This window comes from Xenopus laevis, chromosome 1L (genome assembly GCF_017654675.1).
Source record: "Xenopus laevis strain J_2021 chromosome 1L, Xenopus_laevis_v10.1, whole genome shotgun sequence".
Taxonomy (NCBI): Eukaryota; Metazoa; Chordata; class Amphibia; order Anura; family Pipidae; genus Xenopus; species Xenopus laevis.
In genome coordinates this window covers 176,046,961-176,067,833 of record NC_054371.1, presented here as the reverse complement: position 1 = coordinate 176,067,833, position 20,873 = coordinate 176,046,961, and the positions used below count along the sequence as shown (strand labels likewise).

Sequence of the window (20,873 nt, the reverse complement as noted above, 5' to 3'; positions counted from 1 at the left end):
ATTCTTAGCAACTTTTAAATTGGTTGTCATTATTTTTTTTTTATAGTTTTTAAATAATTTGCATTCTTCTTAAAACTTTTTCCAGCTTTCAAATGGGGGTCACTGACCCCATCTAAAAACAAGTGCTCTGTAAGGCTACATATGAATTATTATTGCTACTTTTTATTACTCATCTTTCTATGCAGGCCTCTCCTATTTATATTGCAGTTTCGTATTCAAATCAATGCATGGTTGCTGGGGTAATTCGGACCCTAGCAACCAAATGGCTTAAATTGCAAACTAAATAAATTCTGAATAAAAAGCTAAATAACTCAAAAACCACAAATAATAAAAAATTAAAACCAAATGCAAATTATCTGAGAATATCAATCTCTACATCATACTAAACGTTAATTTAAAGGCGAATGACGACTTTAAAAAAAAGTGGCATGTCAGATTTTTTGCACTTGGGGTGATTGACAGTTTTTGCTGATTGCTGATCTTTTGCAGTGTAACCTCCTCCTCCGACGATTATTGCTGGGATTGGCAGAATTTATTGCTTTTCTGCGATAATCGCCTGACCCACGTGTGCTTCTGACAATCACAATCACTGCAGTTAAATGTCGATAATACTAAATGTTACAGGGGTTAAATAGGCGTTAGAAATATTAAAGGGAAGGGGGAAGTTGCCCTTCGATAAGAACTGGACCCACTGGCTAATTCACAAACAAAACCCACGGTAGATATGAAAGGTAGGAGAAGAAATACGAGGTGACAGTCCAGGGGTTGGCTGCTCTGCTGTCACTACACAAAGCTCCGCCCATAGCCTAGGGAAGGCCCTCTACAAGGATAGGCCTGATGCCGTGACACAAGGAGCAGCCGAATGGGAAGCCGTTCGCGCATGCGTAGTGCGCAGAACCCGCCTACCTCGAGCCTGGACGGCCTGGGTCATGGAGTTAGGGAGGTAACGTAAGGTGTGAGCGTGGCTCCTGCGGCCGGGCTCACAGCGGCTTCTGCTAACATGTCCTTACAGAAGTGCCAGGAGGAATGGAGCGAGATTGAGAAAGAATTCCAGCAGCTACAGGTAAGCGACGGTTGGACACAGAACAGAGGGCAGAGACTAATTGTAACCCAAGCCTGGTGTGTTCTAGAGGGATACGCTCACCTGTGAGGCGGGCTATATCTATATACAGCATATCATGTACCTGAGGAGGACTAGAGCCCGGGTGCCTCCATATGTGCCTGGTTTCTCCTGTGAGCTGATAGTGTGCCCTTCTTCCCCTTGCCTTCATGCAACTAGCTGGAGCCATTCAACTAATGTGCCACACACCGACCCATCTGTCTTTATTCCAGTCCAGATGGTGACCTTGCTGCTGCTGCCATACAATGAGCCTCTGTCCATCTGGAATACACACTCCGCATAAAGCATATGAGCATCTTAATGGGGATCAATAAGGCAAAGGTTGATACCTTCCTGGTTACTGAGCAGGTTATGCAGTCTGTCTTCTGTATACAGCTTTGTAATATATCACATGCCCCTCTCTGGCTAATGCAAAGATGTAAGCTACTACGCTAGTCTTCATTGTACAGCATCAAGGTATAGTTCTGCTGCCACATTTAAAGGCTTTCTCTCTGTCCACTGTGACATCCAGCATCAGTTTTGGAACCTCTTCCAGACCCCAGCCCTCTGCCATTTGTAGCAATTGTATACGTTGGATGTGATTTGTAGAGCCTACCATAAATTTCATTTCTAACCCTTGAGTACAGCACAAACATTTTATATAATACTCTGTAAAAATGGTATTAGGGGTATGGGGAGAAGTATTGTTCTTAGCAATTTTCATCTAGGGGTTAGTTAAGTAAATGAATATGGTGTCTTAGGCACACATCTACCTTATCAATAACACAGGGTTTGTTTTAAAGGGCATCTGTCATATCAACATTTTCCCACCACCGGAGGTGGTGGCTAACAGAGCTCAAGCTCACGTTGGGGGACATCAATAGAAATTTTTTTCAACAAAACTCCCCTGCAAGTGATATTCCTCACCACCGGGATGGAGCTCCTATTGCAGACAGTCATACTACAGCATGGCACTCGCAGCACTTCGTTATCCAAAGTCGCCCGAAGTTTCCTCGCGAGGTGACTTTGGAAAACGAAGAGCAGCTAGTGCTATGCCGCAGGCGAATTTTCATTCTAGCAGGCAGAAGACAGGGGGAAGCAGTTCGGGGAGATTAGTTGCTGGGTGACTAAATCTCCCCGATTCTCCCAGTGTGACCTTACCCTAAAGGCAGCTGTTAGAATTGATACAATAGTAGTTGCTAATAATCCAGATATCCTGCTGAGAAATGTATCAGTTAATGTAGCATAATTGTAACCGTTCAGAATCTGCACCTGAATTACTGAGCTGCCAGACTGAAACACCAGAAACAGGGACATACAACTTTAAACTTAAAAAGAAATGGTAAAAAATGGAAAGTAATTAAAAAAAGTCTTTATTTCTGGGGAACAATCTGAAAACAATTGAACTGAAAAAAGTGTTTGGAAAGTGAACAACCCCTTTAAGGCAATGGTGAGCACTTGAATACCTTCTGTTCAGGAACTCAGAAAAATGAGTGTAGCAAGGCACTTGTATTTCAGAAGTTAATTTAAGCAATATTTAACCCAATGTGTTTCAACCAATGTGTTTTGTCTGAGGAGTTTGCTGGGTGTTTCGAGTAACTCCTTGGCAGAGAGCATAAAACATAGTGCTGACTAGGTGTGCTACACATCCTAGTATACTTTTTGAGAAGAACTGGGGGCTGCAAAGGCAGATGTGCTAACAACTGAGCCAGAATGCCTCTTATGTGGTACAGGGTTTTTCCCCCACAGGTGAGATCTCCTTTAAGGTCTGTATGCCACATGTTTATCCACAGGCAGATAACACTCCTATTCGGGCAGCTTCTCCCCCCCCGTATGTGCAGTAACTGACTTCAATAATTTCCGCTTGTCTGTGCACGCAGAGAATCAAAATGCCTTCTGAGCCCAGAGGTTGTTAGCATGGCATTATCAGGACCCCCCCATTACATCAGGGGAATTGTGATGTGCTCGGAAGCTTTCAGCGATAGAGCTACGTAAAACCCACGACACATCAAGATAAACCCTATGTTATGTGCTGCCTATATCAGGGAGCCTGAGGAATAGTGCTCTGCCAATTGTTCAGTGAGGGTTAATGGATATCTTTGCTGATCTGCTGCTTGTATATGGCATCCAGATAGGGCTTTAGTCAGCAATATTTGTAAGAAAGTTGCTTATCTTGCCTTTGCCTTAGATTACATCAGTGTTCTATCTAGATTGGAGATATTCACATAATGCACTATTAAGGGACCTTGAACAGTTCAGTGCCTGGTGCTATAGCTTTACCTTTGAGCAGCCTCGTTTCTATCTTTATGTATGCATTTACCACAAGTGAATTTCTCAGGCTGGCAGTTTCTCTTTAAATCCTTTTAGCAAATCTGTCTAGCCTCTCCTTCCTTACAGGAAACTCTGGAACAGATCCAGTTCTATGTAGCTGAACTATATTAACCCTGGAATACAAATCATAGATTTCTAACAATGCCTTTTCGTGTTTGTACTGATCTGTATCCTGCAGGTAGTAGACACGCCAGTCTAAAAGATCTGTAAAGCAAAAACAAACACACACACACACACACAAAAAATAATTGGGCAATAAAATACATTCAGAAATTCTGTCTGGATTAGACACAAAGGGAGGAGGAATTCATAGAGGTGGAGTAAACAGAAATTGGAGTAAGAAATGATATTGGATAGAAATTTAAGTTAAAAGAGCATCAAATGTGCAAAAGCCTTTTAGTATTTATGATCATGTGTGTATTGTACACTTTGTTATTCTGGAACACCACTTTAGTGAAATGGAGTGCAAAATATCTCCTTTTTTCAGTTATAAAGTAATAATTTAAAATTTGGGCTATTTTAACTTAACATAGTTACCTCTTTCTTTATAAACAGGGCAATTTGTTCAGAGCTCTACCTTTTAATAAACAACCCTCACCTCTCTATAAAGCAGCCTTTGAGCAGTTTATTATCAGGGGTCTTCTCAGTGAACTGGTAAATTCGTTTTATTCGCTGCTCCTTCTGTGGAACAGGAAGTGACTGGAAGTATTAAATTAAAACTGGCTTCATATTTTTGTTTAGTGTCAAAAATGACAAAAACCTTAAGCTATTTCTTAATGAAAACAATCTGCAAAAACGATGCCCTATTCATTCAGCTTGCTACATACTATCTAAAAGTAGTCCTTAAACTGGTTGGGAGTGTGCTGGCAGATGAGCCTATGGGACTTGTGTGACCAGTTTTTGGTGTAGCTTATGGCTAGCAACTGAACCCAGCAGGGAACTTGTGTATTTTATTTATTTATTTTTAAATTCTGACAAATAAAGAGACTGTCTTCATTATACCGGTTTTTGTCTGTTTTTGATTTTACTCCCAAATCGTTTCATTATGATTTAGTGGATATTAGTCAGTTTCAGGATCAGGCAGGTAAGAAAATTTAATCTGCTGGTGGACCGTGTTGACCAGCGCATAGTTCATCAGCAAATGAGAAAGTGAAGAGCTGTGCCATCATGTGTTTTTGTTATATAATCAGTGTTGAATTGCCCCCCCCTAGGACACACCAGGCAATCTGACATCTAGGAAGCACTCTTGCAACAATTTATATATATTATTATTATTTTTTTTAATGGGTTTGTTATTGGCTGGGAGCCCTCTGGGAAATTATTTAGTACTCTTGAACCGAAGTATATTGCAGCTGTGCCATATACATGCAAGCCCCTAGAATAGAAAATAGGATATCTCTGCAATACTGATTACTAAATATCCACATTTTAATGAATTCTCACATTTGTTATAGCACATAGCCCCTAATACATCTGATTTAGTCTACTTTGTTTGTAGGGGTTTTACATCATCCTAATAGACAATATGTTTTCCATAGAGCAAAATAATTAGATTAAATGTAATACTGAAAAAGCTTGCAGTGCCACTAAAGCTTATCTCTACATACGATTGAAAAACACAGAGGGAAAAGATCAAGGTTACAGATATAAAGTTGTGTGCAGAATAGTTGTTCCTAACAGCCCTTAATATCCGGAACTAGGACATGCTACTTTGTTCAGGCACCAAAATATTAAAGGGCCAGCATACCCCCTTGTTCTACTTGTATTCAGTGAACAGGGCTTTTGCGGAACACATCTTTGTCAATGGGTTTTGGATCCCATTTGGCTTTTTAGTGTGCCTGATCGCAAAAGGGCTTGTGACCTTTGCTTATCCATAGAATGTCCCTTTTCAGATTGCACTGCTCTCAATGGGAGACCCTGAAGGCTGGAGTTAATTTACCAGAACTTCTTGACCAGTCATTGCTTCTCGCTATTTGAGTAACACTGTTTTATTCAGTTTATTGTACTAATCTAAATTAACACACATACTTCATGACTCGTAAGTAGGGGCACATTTATTAATGTTCAGATTTCTATCTCCCACAAAGGGGTTGTTCACCTATAAATTAACTTTTATAATGCAACTATTTGCAATTGATCTTCATTTTTTATTTCTGGCTTTTGAATTATTTAGCTCTTTGTTCACCTGCTCATCAACTATCTAGTTGCCAAGGTCCAAATCACCTTAGTAACCATTGAATGCATGAATGGAATAGTAGAGAACTTGAACTGAAAGATAAGTAACAAAAAAACCCCAGAATAACAATAAAACTACTGCCACTACTTTTTTGGGACTACCAGGGCCCATAGTGACCCCCATTTGAAAGCTGGAAAGAGTCACAAGAAGAAGAAGGCAAATCATTTACAAACTATTAAAAAAAAAAATAATTTAAAAGACCAATTGAAAAGTTGCTAAGAACTGACCATTCTATAACACACTGAAAGTTATATTGAAGGTTAAGCATTCCTTTAAAATTTTGTTTAGAAATGAGGCATTCCTGATATTCACATCACTGATCTAAGGAAGATCACCATTTACTTACCTTTCCCAGGTATCCCTACTAGTACTGACCGCACTTTGTAGGCAGTCAGATCAGAAAATGTTTGTAAGCCTAAGCTTCAGATGCAATTTATTTCATTTAAAGTTAATTTAAAGCCGCATCTTTCCCTTGGCAAACAATGTATCAGAAGACCTGTGAAGAAGAATACAAGGCAATGTGGGATATGAAATTTTTACTTTATGAGAACGGGATTCTGCTACAAAATTTCAGTAGTCCTCATTATTGCAGAGAATAGCAGGGGACAGATTTAAATCATTCAACATTTTGTTCATTAGCGAAAATGTTATGAAACCCAATTTGTAGTCTGTTTATTATTCTGTAAAATCTCTCTCTATTGTAATGCAGGAAACGCATAAAGTATACAAACAGAAGCTGGAAGAACTGAACAGCCTTCAGAACCTATGCAGCAGTTGTATTAATAAGCATAAGAGGCGTCTGACTGAGTTTAAAGGCAACCTTCATGGGTGAGATCACTGCTCGGTCTATGGGGCTAAAGCACGGAGAAATAAGAAAAACTTTGCCTGGTGGAAGTGCTGTGCAGTACAGCCTTGATACTACTTGCACATACTCTTTTAGAAACACCGATAAACACCAGTCTGTCCCACAAGGTGTATGTGAAAGATCTACCAGTTTTGGAATAATATAAACACATTTTATGTAGTGTATACATTTAATCCATCTGAAGCTGAAACTTGCTTTATACTGCTCACCCTTTCCCTCTAGGGAATAGCACTACATGTACATACCTGCAGCAAAGGTAATATAATAACTAGGGAGAGTAATTTCCTACGCTCACCATGAGCTGTATGCAAGGGAGACCTATAATTTTGCACACCTGCTAAAGACCCTGGCAGATCAGGTTGTTTACGTTTGCTTGGGTATCTTAGTGATCTAACCTATTCTATTGCAGAATCATGTCTAATGCTTGTCCTGACATACAGCACCTATGTCACTGAAACTCTTATACTGGTAAGGAGTGTTTACCATCAGAGCATTTATAAAGCTGTGTCATGTTATGTAAACGTGTAGCTTTATAAATAAATCCGATTCTGTTGACTGAGATGGTGATACACAGACTTATTTTTATGCTTTTAATTATTTTTAAATATTTTTCTACCAGTTTTTGTAATTTAGAAACATTTAAAAGATTTTCAGGTATAAGGAAGTCGGCATGCTCCCCAGCACACACACACACACATATAGATGCACAATAGAAGTGAGGTCATTCACAGCTTGAAAAATTTGGGAGAAACCAGATTTTCTTTTTTGGTATTTCGGTCACGCACTGAACCAGGTTCTGTAATGTGGTCACTGATTGTCACTTAATCTCACTTAATCTGTTTATTCATTTCAGATTAAAACGTACCTCTAATCTAGAAGAAAAGGAACTCGTACAGCAAATAGACGGCACAATTAAAGAGAGGCGCAATGCGTTTTTTGACATGGAAGCCTATTTGCCAAAGAAAAATGGGTAAATTAGGATTGGCTTGTCATAGCACTGACTGTGACTGTTGCAAAACACTATCTTAATGGAGCCATAGTCTGTCTGTCTATCTATCTATCTATCTATCTATCGATCGTCTTGTTGCAGCTGCTGATGGTTTTGCAGGGCTGTAATGGGTTAATTGCATAAAACATAGAATTTTGCAAACAAAACAAAGTGCACAAGTCTCTATTGCAAGCATTTGTAATTTAGATCTGGAAATAAAACTTGAATTAATGAGGGGTTAATAAATATAAAACATAACTTGGATTATAGATGCCACTGAATGCACTGCTCAGTTTGAGCTAACCATACATGTACAGGGTTAGGATCCGTTATCCAGAAAAGCTCCAAATAATCAAAAAATGTTTTTTAAAAAAAATGTCCTTTTTCTATGTAATAATTAAACAGTACCTTGTACATGATCTAAACTAAAATATAATTAATCCTTATTGGAAGCAAAACGAGCCTATTGGGTTTATTTAATGTTTACATGATTTTCTAGTAGACTTAGGGCATGAAGATCCAAATTACAGAAAGATCCGTTATCCGGAAAACACCAGGTCCCAAGCATTCTGGGTAACGGTTCCCATACCTGCATGTATGTATATCAATAACCCTTTCAATACATTTAGCAGGTTTATGATCCTGGCCAATACCCATGTTCTTTGAAAGTCAGTCAGCTTGTGGATCTGCCATGTATGAAAATCTGTTCTGCTAATGCCTTATACAGTATCTGCCAGTGTATGGTGCATTAGCCTCGCTGCCTGCTATTCTGATCATTCGTTCTTTGTTTGCATAATCTCTAAATTCACCCAAAAATGTTTGTGTTTTTTTATTATTTATTTATTTTGTGCATCTAAATAGTTCAACTTTCAATTTTATTTCTTTTGTACCTGGAATGTAAACGCTAGACTGGCACAGAATCGGCCTCTCAGTGCACACAAACGTACATGTAACTGAAGGCTGCTGAATGGCTTTTTCAGCTGGTGTATAGAAGATTGTTTGCCATTAGCCTTATAGTGTTAAATAGGGTGAAAGTCCATGTGTTACAGCTACAGTCATCAGACACTCTTTATTGTGGCTTGTGTTCTTCAGGCTCCAGATAACAGGCTCCTCTTTAATATTTACCTACCCTTATGTAAGGATGATTCACACATTTTTCAAGGGTAAGCTAAATGCATTAATAAGCAAAAAAACTTTTAATTTCATTTGGTCTAATTGGTGATCTCATTTATTTTTTCCCTTCAGTTTGTACTTAAACCTGGTGCTTGGAAATGTGAATGTCACTCTTCTTAGTACACAAGCAAAGTAAGTTATTCTTATTGTATATGTACAATAATTGTATTTGTACAATATGTATATTCTTATTGTATTCTATTCTCTGGTTATTCTTATTGTATGTTTTTGGCCTAATATATTTTAACACTGAGTGAAATCTCCATACCCACAGACTTTACACATTTTAAACCCTTGTAAAGTGCTGCTTCCTTTTTATTTAGCTGCACCACATGTAGCTAGTATACAGTCAGAGGGGCATAGATTTAAAAAAAAAAAAAAAAAAAATGTTTAACACTATGACACAGACAAAACTGTAATTTGGTGTTGGCTCTGTACATTTTACATTCCCTGGCACATAAAGGGATAATTATCACTATTACTGTTACAGTTCAAGATGTCTTTAAATATTGCTGTTCTATACATTTTTAGTAATTCATTATCCTTTACATAGCACTGATGTATTTGTAGAGCTTTATTGAGATTATACATTGTTTTCGTACCCTTTATATTCTTTCTGTTAAGATAGCAGCTACTATCACATATGTGGGTAAGAAGTCCGCTCAAGCTTTTCACTAGAAACACTACTCTATAAGAATTATTTTAATAAAGTATGTGCATATGGTGGATTTTATGTTCAGTGATTCACTTTAGTTCTTCACCCCTCTCCCTAGTGTCAATGGCAGAATGCTAGTAATGTTCATATCCGTGGGGATCCACAATATTACATTTAATGATCGCTATCAATTGGTTGAATATATTTCTATCTAAACTTTTTTTTAAATTATTTTTGTCCCATATCCAGTTTGTGGGGATATTTATTAGCAGGTTTCCAGCATTGTTATTTCTGTGTTTTCAGATTTGCCTACAAGGATGAATATGAAAAATTCAAGCTTTACTTGACCATTATATTGTTACTGGGAGCTATCACTTGTAGATTTGTGCTAAATTACAGGTGAGCTGTAGCTTTGTTTTTCTTGTGAAGCTAATTATCCCTTTACTAGCAGATTCCACTGTTCTTTTTCACTGTGCTCCTTTAGGGTTTAAGCACACGGGCAGATTTGGGGAGATTTAATCGCCTGGCAACTAATCGCCTCTTCTGCGGGACGACAATCTCCCCGAACTGCCTTCCCCGTGCCTGGCGCCTCCTTTAATGACAAAATGCCAGTGCCGATGCACTCGCGGCCCTTCAATTTCTGAAGTCGCCCGAAGTTTGCTCGTGAGGTAACTTCGGGGACTTCGGAAAACGAAGCGCCGCAAGTTTCAATGCTGCAGGTGTTTTTTAATTCAAGCAGGGGGAAGCAGTTCAGGGAGATTAAAGAAGAGCCCCAAAGAAGAGGCTATTAGTTGCCGGGTGACTAAATCTCCCCGAATCTCACAGTGTGACCTTACCCCAAAGCTGGCCATACACGGGCTGATAAAAGCTGCCGATAGACAGTCGGCAGCTTATTGGTCCGTGTAAGGGGCCCTCCGACTGGCTTCCCTGATTAATATCTGGCCAAAATCTGCTGTGTAACCTGAGCCTTTTCTCATTTGAATAGCTGCCCCCATTGCTACACAGCAGCTTATTTAGATAAACAATAGTAGTGTTTCTGAAGCAAACACACCAGTTTTACCAGGGCAACACTGCATTATATTTTTATTACTTTAAAACACTTATTTTTTGATGTTACTGTTCCTTTAAAGGAGGACTAAAACCATTTGCTAATAAAAAAAACCCATGCTCCCCCCCCCGCACAGGAGTTCACACAAGTAAATGCCCCTAACTGGTAATTACACTTCATTGCAAAGTCAGTGCAGCAAAGCCATCTTCAGCGCTTCAGGAATATTCAGAAAGTAAGTGCCGTACCGGCGCATGCGCAGTTGTAGCAGTATTCCGGTTCGGAACAACTGCAAGCCACAGAAATTGCCTAAGGGACCCAATGATTCTCTAAGCGCCGCAAGATTGCGCCCCCGTGAGCTGACTCTGCAAAGAGGGGTAATTAACAGTTAGGGGCATTTATTTGTGTGAACACCTGTGCGGGGGGAGGGGGGACTATGACGGGTAACAGTTTTTATTAGCAAGGGGGTTTAGTTCTCCTTTAAGCCACTGAAAAATATATCAAATGTATGAAACTGTAACAGAGAGAGTCCATGAACTCGCTTGTTGAAAATTCTTTTTTAAAACTGATTAAACACTACTACTACTTCTTTTCAGGGTTACAGATGAAGTATTTAATTTCTTACTAGTCTGGTACTACTGCACACTGACCATTAGGGAAAGTATCCTCATTAGCAATGGCTCAAGGTAAGTGCTCCCACATGTGGCCTTTGTTTTGTGTGATTTCTATAATATTTATGCTGCATTTGCAGACCAGGAAAACCATTCTATATGTGCACCTTTCTGTTAACTAGATCAAGGCTTTCCGACTGGAGGCCTTCAGACAGGGTATGGCCTTACACTGTCTTTTTGATGCCCCCTCCCTGCACACAGGTTATAACAGTATAGCTATTGTACTATACAGATGTGTGTGTGATCTATTACATAATGGTCTCACTGGATAGCATATGTTGGACAGCACTGATAGACTTCTATCACACTCCAGATAATTTAACAAAAGTGCTTATTAGTTGAAGTTTGAGTGTCTATTTTCTTTCATGTAGCATGTATTTTACACCGAATTGGCTAGCTGCCTATACAATTAATCATGCTGATCAAACAAAAACTGAACCCATCTTCCCATTATATTGATTGATATAATATGAATAATACAATGATTACATCTTGCATGAGTCTTTTTAAGAATTCATGCAGATATGCCATAGCGATTCAACAGTTTTCAGATTAAATACACAAACTGCTTTCTATTTTTGCATAGTTTAATGTAAAGTAGATCCAGCTATTATTGCCAGCAAATGTAGAATATTAACCTGTTAAATTTTTAATTTGCTCTTTGAGCAAACACTGGATGGGTATCAAATAAATCCATAAACGATAAATCCATTGTTATGTGTTAGACACTTTTTACTCTTTGCAGGCAATATTGTATCATGTAAAAGCAGTCAATCAAATGATTTATTAGAAAGTGTAGAAAGGTAATGCAGTATGTTGCATTATTGACAATATATATTCTCTGCAGGATAAAGGGATGGTGGGTATCCCATCATTACGTCTCCACCTTTCTTTCGGGGGTGATGTTAACATGGTAAGTCCATCCAGCAAATACCACTGCTGCATGTTTACTAGATGCATGACTGCTTTATGTGGCGAGAGCTAGTTTGTTTTATTATAAACAAACCAGGAGTCAATAGTTTTAAACTAATGTCTTTCCTTGTTAAATTGATGTTCAGATTATTTGCACTTGGGATAGACTCCTGAAACGGTTGAAGATGCGATTAAATATTTGTTTTGTCTCTTTTTTTTTTTTTTTTTCCCCCTCTATATCCCATATAGGCCAGATGGACTCATGTATCAAATCTTTCGAAATCAGTTTCTGGCGTTTTCCATATTTCAAAGTAAGTAATTGGTGAGAAATAAAATATGAACTGCTACAAGGCAAACTGCAGTACACTGTGTCTATATTAGTCAAATGCTTTAGAGCTCCCCAAAGCCATATCACATAAACATTCTTATGTTCTTATGCCTGCACCCGGGCCTACATAATGTTTCCAGGTGCAGGCAGGACAGGACACTAATGCTAGCGCAGGGGCTGATTCTTGGGCTGCATATTTCAGCAGGCTGATTTTCAACCCTGTGTAGTATTCGCCTAGGTTGCCTACTGTTGTACGAGTAGTATGTCACTTTCCTGGTAGCCAATGTTCAAAATTAATGTGCTTGGGAAATATGCTCTACAGTGGTGTAAATAGGAACTGTGCAGACACACTTGTGCTTGCACTTCTTATTTGCATCCAGGACACCTCTGCATCGCAATAAATTATTTATTAAGGGTGTGCCTTAGTGCTGGTCAGTTTTGAAGAAGCATGAATCTCCCTAGCTAGCTCTTAATGTACATTAGCAAAGTGCTTCTTTGTCTCGGGTCTCTTGCAATGACATTGTCCTTTACTCACTTTTAGACTTGCATAAACACTGTGCTACCCATACCAGGCTCCTAATGTACAATATAATAAGCCTGTGAACTGCCTCTCAATAAACTACAACATGCTGCTCTTCTATACCCGTACTCCATGTACAATAGCATTGTGCTCCCCTGACCTGTTTTTTTTTCATACAAAGTAACTTGGTGCCCTTAGTAGTAGTACAGGCTTCTGCTTTACAATAACATGGGGCACCCTAAAGTGACATCTGCTGTACAAAGCCATGTTGCTCCCTCAGCCCATGCTGTACAATACCATGGTGACTCCACTGTACAGTAACACAGGGATGTATTTAGTAATCACAGGGCTTCCCTAACTTTATGCCTAGTGTAAAATAATATATTATAAATGTATAAATACCTGCTGCTCCTTAGACCTAGTAGCCAATGTACAATAACATGACATAAAATGTCCCAAGGTTCAATAACTTGCTGCTTCCCTTGTTGTGCAATAGTGTGTTGCATCCACTGTAAGCCACCATGGGGATGTGGTCAGTAAAGAATACAGCTGCAGTACTTGATGTTTGTTTTAACTTTTGCTACAGATCTTGTTCAGTTTTTATATTTGTAACAGATTTAGTTTTTCTTTTGTTCTAGGTTGTGTACAGTTTCTTCAATATTATTATCAGAGCGGCTGTTTATACAGATTGCGTGCTTTAGGAGAGAGAAATCATTTAGACCTCACTGTTGGTAGGTAACTCGTTCCCCTTTTTTCCTTAGAGATTTAACCAAAGTGGAAGATGACAAGCGAATAAAACCAGAAATGCATTTCTATTGTTGTTTTCTATAGCCTCTACTGTGAAGTAGAGCTCCAATATCTAATATATGCGTTCAGCATTTTTTTTTTTTCATTGACTTATTTTGTTACTCTTTGTAAGATGTTCTCATTTCATTTCTAGAGGGATTCCAATCATGGATGTGGAGAGGCCTCACTTTTCTTCTTCCTTTCCTCTTTTTTGGCCATGTAAGTGTGTACATTTGTGATTTGTGTATTTTGTGACAAAGTAATGTATTTAAATGTATAAAATGAATTTTATGCTTTTACAGTTTGCTTTTTCTTCAGCTGTAAACTGTTTTACAAGTTTTTTTACAGCTGCATGTCTTATTGTTGTCCCACACTAACCATATATATCGCCCTTCATATGTAGCACAGGATATTTGTTGCTGAATTTATTTCATACCTACTTATATTTGCAGTTGAGCCTTTTTTAGGGGTTATGCCTATAACTTATGTCTTGCAATGTTACATCTTATAAGATACTACTGAGCCACTAACTATTACCTTCCTGTGTCCCTATAAAGATCATTGAGTGACCTGCCACAGTTTACTAGTGGGCAAAACCGCTAAATATTTTCCAAACACATTTAAGTCAATGGGAGTTTTTGTGCAACATTTTTCAAACCATGCAATATTTTATTTAACAAATATTTGAGTCTATGGGTGTTTTTCTCAGCAAAACGAGGTGAAGTATTTTGCTCATCCCTAAGGCCACCACAAGAAGCAGCGTGATCAAAACATTGCATGTTTCATGGTCAACAGCATTTGTTTCACACAAATATTTTGTCTCTTTGTCTTGTAATAATTCAACAGGAAATGTGGTACATTTCACTGAACCTGATGAAAGGGAGGTTAGAAGTCCCAAAATGTTTTCTGACCTTCTTTCTGATCAGGTGCCTGGCTGCCAGTAAATAATATTGATATTTACGGAGTACAAAGTGCTGCACTCTTCAAATAATCTATATTTAATTGAAATTCACCCGTTTCTATCAGCAAGAGTTACCTTTCTAAAGTCTGAAGTCCCTGAAGACTAAAGGTGGTCATGCACAGGCCGATAAAAGCTGCTGATAGACTGTCCATGTATGGAGCCCTCTGACTGGCTTTCCCCAACTGATATCTGCCCAATAGTCAGGTTTATAAATCCCGTCAGAGCGAGGACCACGTATGTTTGATGATGTGGTTATAATTCTGACTGCCTGTATCTCCATCATGTGACAGAAATGACATCACTAACCCCCGATTATAACCGATGACATCATTAAGCACCGTTTATAAGGATATCATTTACAGGATATCCATCGCTCTTGTGTATTATATAGTGAATAAAGTACCCCCTCTTGTAAAATATAAGGATATTATAAGTTACCGAGGAGTTCCATGACCATATAAAAACACGAGGCCGAAGGCCATGGAACTCATATATCCTCATATTTTGCAACTGGGGGTACTTTATTTATTATAATACACAAATTTAGTGTGTCATGTGACAGAAATGACATCAGATCTCACAGTTTATAAGAGTATAATGTACAAGATATTCATAGCTTTTGTGTATTATATATCTTAGTGTCATATATAGTTGTTTCCATTTGGTTGTTGTGTCATTACTATCAGTTGAACAGTAGAGGGCACCACATAATTGCTTAATAACACTACTGAAGTCCTTTCTATTTTCTTCATTCTCTAAAATTCTGACCGCAATTATATTTTTAGTTTTGGCAGCTGTACAATGCAATTACTCTCTTCGGGCTGTCAAGACATGACGCATGCAAAGAATGGCAGGTAATGTATTTTTGTCATATCTTATCAGGAAATAAGTCTTTATGCTCGGGAGTATCTTGGGAGCAAACACCTATATTCTACATATTCCTTAACTGGCCTTCAGCCTAGCCCCCCAACCACTACCATGAGCCTTCTTGCTGGGGCCAGCCCCACAGTTTGGCGGGTGAAGGGATGCCAGCTGTTCTCAGGCAAACATGGAGGTGGTGGAATGATTCAATGGCACTGTGGATTGAGGATCAACTCTTAAAAGAAACTTATACTGATGGTGCTTTGGTAACAAGGTGTTCACCTCTCTCACAGGCAACATGATTAAAAATAAAGTGGCACAGTGAGGGTTAATTGGGACACAGCTCATGGGTTAAGACTCGCTTTTTTTAGTTGCTCTCATTTCTCTGATACTCCTGAGCTATGTGTCAAACGAGGGGAAGGAAAATACGATTTGAATTTTAATAGCAGTAGGAAATAGGGAAGCAAAGTATTCATTACTTGTATTGTACTTCTTGAAATTGCAACATTTAATGAAATCAACTTTCCTATTTTGTCTAGTGGCACACTGGGCTGATATATGCACAGGCCAAGAATCAGCCAATCCGCTGGCCTCCACCCGCTCCTGTGTCTGCACTTGCATTTATATGCAGGCTGTGTGTGGCTTTAGCCTTAGATTAAAGGAGAACAGTAATTGGGGTAGAGCTCCACAAGCGTTTTTTGTTGGATTGTTGCCCACCGAAAAAACACCTGCAACAAGTCTGATGGAGTCGCACGCGTTAAGATATAGTTGGACTGAATGAAAAGTGCTGCTTTCTGCGTCCCAGCGCGAAAAGACTGTCAAATGTAATGTAGTTGTTACCTCCAACTTTTCCTTCAGTCCAATTATATCTTGGTGTGGGCGTTGATCCAGCAAAAAACGCTCGTGGAGCGCTACCCATTGGGGACTCAATGATATCACAGACTGAGTACAATTACAAAAAAATTGTAAAATAGTTTATTGCGATATAAACCGACAATAATCTCACATTTTGTCATTGAACTGTTATGTTATTGTATCAACAAAGCATGTGGGTGTGGTGGGCCAGGTTATCACAGTAGGAAGAGGAGACGTGACTCCTCAGACATCTAACCTATCTGCTAAGCACTCTGCAGCTAAAACAGAGGCAATAGAATGGGATGGAAATAAACCCACAGTTTATAGAAACATCAGGAACTAAACTTTTGTAAAATATGGTCGAAATCAGCCAAACTAATTTCAACTTTTTAAATTTTAAAATGTTCTTTTTCTACTAATTCTTGATGGATCTGTTGCAGGTGTTTGTGTTGGCTCTCACATTTCTCCTGCTCTTCCTGGGAAACTTCCTGACAACGCTAAAAGTGGTTCACACAAAATTTCAGAAGAATAAGCTAAAGAAGCCTTGAACCTGGTTTAAACTGGGGGCAGATTTATACTGAATGGAACATTTGTCCCCCTCCATCACCCCATCATGGACTGCAGCATGAGGGTGTACTGTAAAGTGCAGGGCCACACTTTGGAACCCTGCCTGGGCTATTACAATGGAGTTGGTATGATAGATTGGAAGATGGATGTAAAGACGCCGTCCAGTTTCCCTCTGGGAGAGACTTTTGTACTTGCCATTTTAAGCTGCTTTATTCTCCCCACAGTGGAAAGGAAACGTCAGGCCTGTGTTTCAGACCACTGTGTTCTGTGGCTGCTGATGGAATTTCTGACTCTAGTACTAATCTCTGTTAATTGATTTCTGCCACATTGCATTCAGAATCACACATGCAAAGAGTGGTAACCTAAAAGAGTATGTTATGGTTGGTACAATGTTTACATGGGAATACAATAACGGCACAGGATGAGCTCACTTTATATGTTAGAAGGGAATTAAAAATAAATGTTTACTACTGTGAATTTCCTGCTTTAGAATGGTATTTCCCACCGATGGAAATGGATTGAGCAGTATGGCACTGCACTGGTAATGGCACACTGAGTGTTCTGTGGTCCTTTGTCTAAGTTACATTTATATAGTAGCATTCTCTGACAGGTATGGGAGGAAGGGATGTACCAAATCCACTATTGTAGGATTCAGCCAAATCCCGAAGCCTTTGTGAAAGATTCAAGCCGAATCGGAACCCTAATTTGCATATTTAAATTAGAGAAACGATGGGGAAAGAGCTAAAGAAATGTATTACTTCCTTGTTTGTGTGTCGAAAAGTCATGTAATCTTTTGGATTCGGGTCGGCCAGACACATGGATTCAGTGCATCCCTACTCCAAAGCATGGAAATCTTATTGGCTAACTGGCTCCTGATCATTTTGACAAATGTGTATGTTTCACATATGGGATAAGGACCTTGTAAGCGTCATTTGGGCAGGAACTGATACAACTGATGAACACTCTTTGTAAAGCAGTGCAAAAAATGTCAGCACTGTGTTAATAAATGATGAGAAATACTTGTAAGGGCCCTGTACCGGCTCCATACAGTCTGAAGTAATACCTTATTGACAGAGGGAACTCCAAATATGAGGCCAAAAAAATGTAAAATATCAAAATATGAACTCTGCATAACCAGTGTCAGACCTAACCTATATCATAATATACACACAGCTATGTCATTACACCTTAGTCATAATATTAAAGGGATACTGTCATGGGAAAAAAAAGAATTTTCAAAATGAATCAGTTAATAGTGCTGCTCCAGCAGAATTCTGCACTGAAATTCATTTCTCAAAAGAGCAAACAGATTTTTTTATATTCAGTTTTGAAATCTGACATGGGGCTAGACATTTTGTCAATTTCCCAGCTGCCCAAAGTCATGTGACTTGTGCTCTGATAAACTTCAATCACTCTTTACTGCTGTACTGCCAGTTGGAGAGATATCACCCCCTCCCTTTTCCCCCCAGCAGCCAAACAAAAGAACAATGGGAAGGTAACCAGATAGCAGCTCCCTAACACAAGATAACAGCTGCCTGGTAGATCTAAGAACAGCACTCAATAGTAAAAACCCATGTCCCACTGAGACACATTCAGTTACATTGAGAAGGAAAAACAGCAGCCTGCCAGAAAGCATTTCTCTCCTAAAGTGCAGGCACAAGTCACATGACCAGGGGCAGCTGGGAAAATGACAATATGTCTAGCCCCATGTCAGATTTCAAAATTTAATATAAAAAAATCTGTTTGCTCTTTTGAGAAATGGATTTCAGTGCAGAATTCTGCTGGAGTAGCACTATTAACTGATGTGTTTTGAAAAAAACATGTTTTCCGATGACAGGATCCCTTTAAAAGTATCATTAAACCTTACATAAAGCCATTACAAGCCAATATCTGCCCATGTAGTGCCCTTGGATACTTCTGGGCACATTAGTATCAGATTCCCGATGTCAATGGAATCCTTAAAGGGATACAACCATGGGGAAACATGTTTTTTTTTTTTTCAAAATACATCAGTTAATAGTGCTGCTCCATCCATTTTTCAAAAGAGCAAACAGATTTTTTAATATTTATTTTTGAAATCTGACATGGGGCTACACACATTGTCCGTTTCCCAGGTGCCCCAAGTCATGTGACTTGTGTTCTGATAAACTTCAGTCATTCTTTACTGCAAGTTGGAGTGATATAAAAAGTATGACCTAATCCCTTTAAAACTCTGTTCTGATTATGTTATGTGTACCTGTGTTATCAATTCCATAGCCTCTTATTGTGTTATAATCTCCCATACTATAGGTCACTATGGTGTAGTGGTACAAAGTGGGATCTAATTCATTTTGGTGCTTGGTCTGCCAAACTGGGTGCTAAATGCAACTCATTGTATCAGCGACAACTTGCTGTGTTGGCAAATGGCCTGTAAGGTAAAACAATATTCACATGAGAGTCCAAACAACCCTTCTAAAATCTAATTCTCCGCTGGAACACTTGTCACTTGGTACCAAATTGTGTCTGGAATGTTGGCAAGAGGTTGGATTTGTCAGGTGCAAATAAAACACTACTTGTCTACATAGATAATTCCAACTGGAATGGAGTAAGAATAATGGTCTTGTGATGTTTTCCATGATTTGGGCTATGGACCAGAGCAAGCAAAGCCCAGGAAAGCACCGCATACACTGAGATTCTTGCACAAAGCTGGGAGGGAAAGAACTTGACTGACAAGCCAGGCCTGATTGCCCAACCTTGCTGATCCTGCTTTGGCTGAAGGGAAGCAATTCATGTTCAAACATCAAGTGAAAAGTCTTCACAGAAGAGCAGAGGCTGCTGTAGCAGCAAAGTGAGGACTGACTTCATATTATTCTTGATTTCATAATGGGATGTTGCACAGAGCAGAGTCTAGATTCCCCACTTCAACTGGAGGGATTCTGTCCCACATATCACTTAGATTAGAGAGCTGCTACTAGTACGTAATGGTGGTGCAAGGTTTACATGCAATAATACTATTGTGCAACAAGAAAAGTTTCTTCAGTGTTCAGGCACCCAACACTAACTCATCTTTGTTTGTAAATGGTTGACTCGTTTGTTTAGGCAGGCTTCTTTTCTTCCTATACACTGGGGTCTGGTACACCATGCTGCTCACGGTTGATACCGGGAATATCGGCAGTAACAATGCACTGCATCCAGGCTTTGGGTTACAGTTTGACCAAATAGCGGTGCTTTTACTGGATACTTTACTGAATCAGAATCACTTAATCTCTGGACAGTTGAAGATGACAAGGCTTGGATTTAACTGAAATTTAAATATGCAAATTAGGATTTGGCTTCAGCTCAAATTCGACCAAAACATATGGACTGATAAAACCTTCATTTTTTATTGATAAAGGCAAAAACTGGCTCAACTTCCTTTATTTCTCTTGAGGCATGAGGAAAGTCTGTAGCACATACTGGGCCTGTGTGAGCTAACTGTAATAGATGTGTATTTATGCAAGAATGTGAGTTACCCCATTAGCTCCATAGACTGGTCCTGTGTCCAGCCTTAAGCAAGTTGTTTGATCAGCAACTATAGCACATTTAATCACCCATCCCTGGCCTTAAGCCTTACTCCTCTATACAAGGTGCGGCCCCATTTGCCCCTAAATGATGCTAAAGGCTGTCCCGTGGATTTAATGAGTGTTGATTGTTTGCTTGAGGCTTGTTGAAGGGCTACTTTGTTTGAAAAGTATAAAAAAAGCCAGAATCAACAGCATTCTAAAAAACCAAACCTTCCCTTCCCTGTGAGTCCGCCTGCACTACTGTGAGATAAATGCACATTCATAAAGCAAATTCATTTCAAAGAGCAGAAACCCACCCAACATGAACATCTTGCACTAAATTTGGATTATTCAGCATCTTAATGTTAGCAAAATTCATTAAGGGGGTTATTTATTAAAGGAAATGTTCAGTATAAAAATAAAAACTGGGTAAATTGGCTGTGCAAAATAAAAAATGTTTCTAATATAGTTAGTCAACAATTTAATGTATAAAGGCTGG

General features: G+C 39.0%; 1 protein-coding gene across 1 annotated transcript; it reads left to right on the top strand.

The window, feature by feature from the left end:
• Positions 1–939: 939 nt before the first annotated feature.
• tmem120b.L (transmembrane protein 120B L homeolog) lies at positions 940–17,326 on the top strand (the record flags this gene model as incomplete). The annotated part of the gene is given in 12 exon segments (NM_001095807.1): positions 940–1,063; positions 6,376–6,494; positions 7,385–7,501; positions 8,765–8,824; positions 9,651–9,746; positions 10,989–11,078; positions 11,911–11,976; positions 12,225–12,286; positions 13,462–13,554; positions 13,764–13,828; positions 15,356–15,424; positions 16,727–17,326. Coding segments are annotated over 12 exon segments (1,008 nt in total). The 3' UTR covers positions 16,835–17,326.
• Between the last annotated feature and the right edge of the window lie 3,547 nt (positions 17,327–20,873).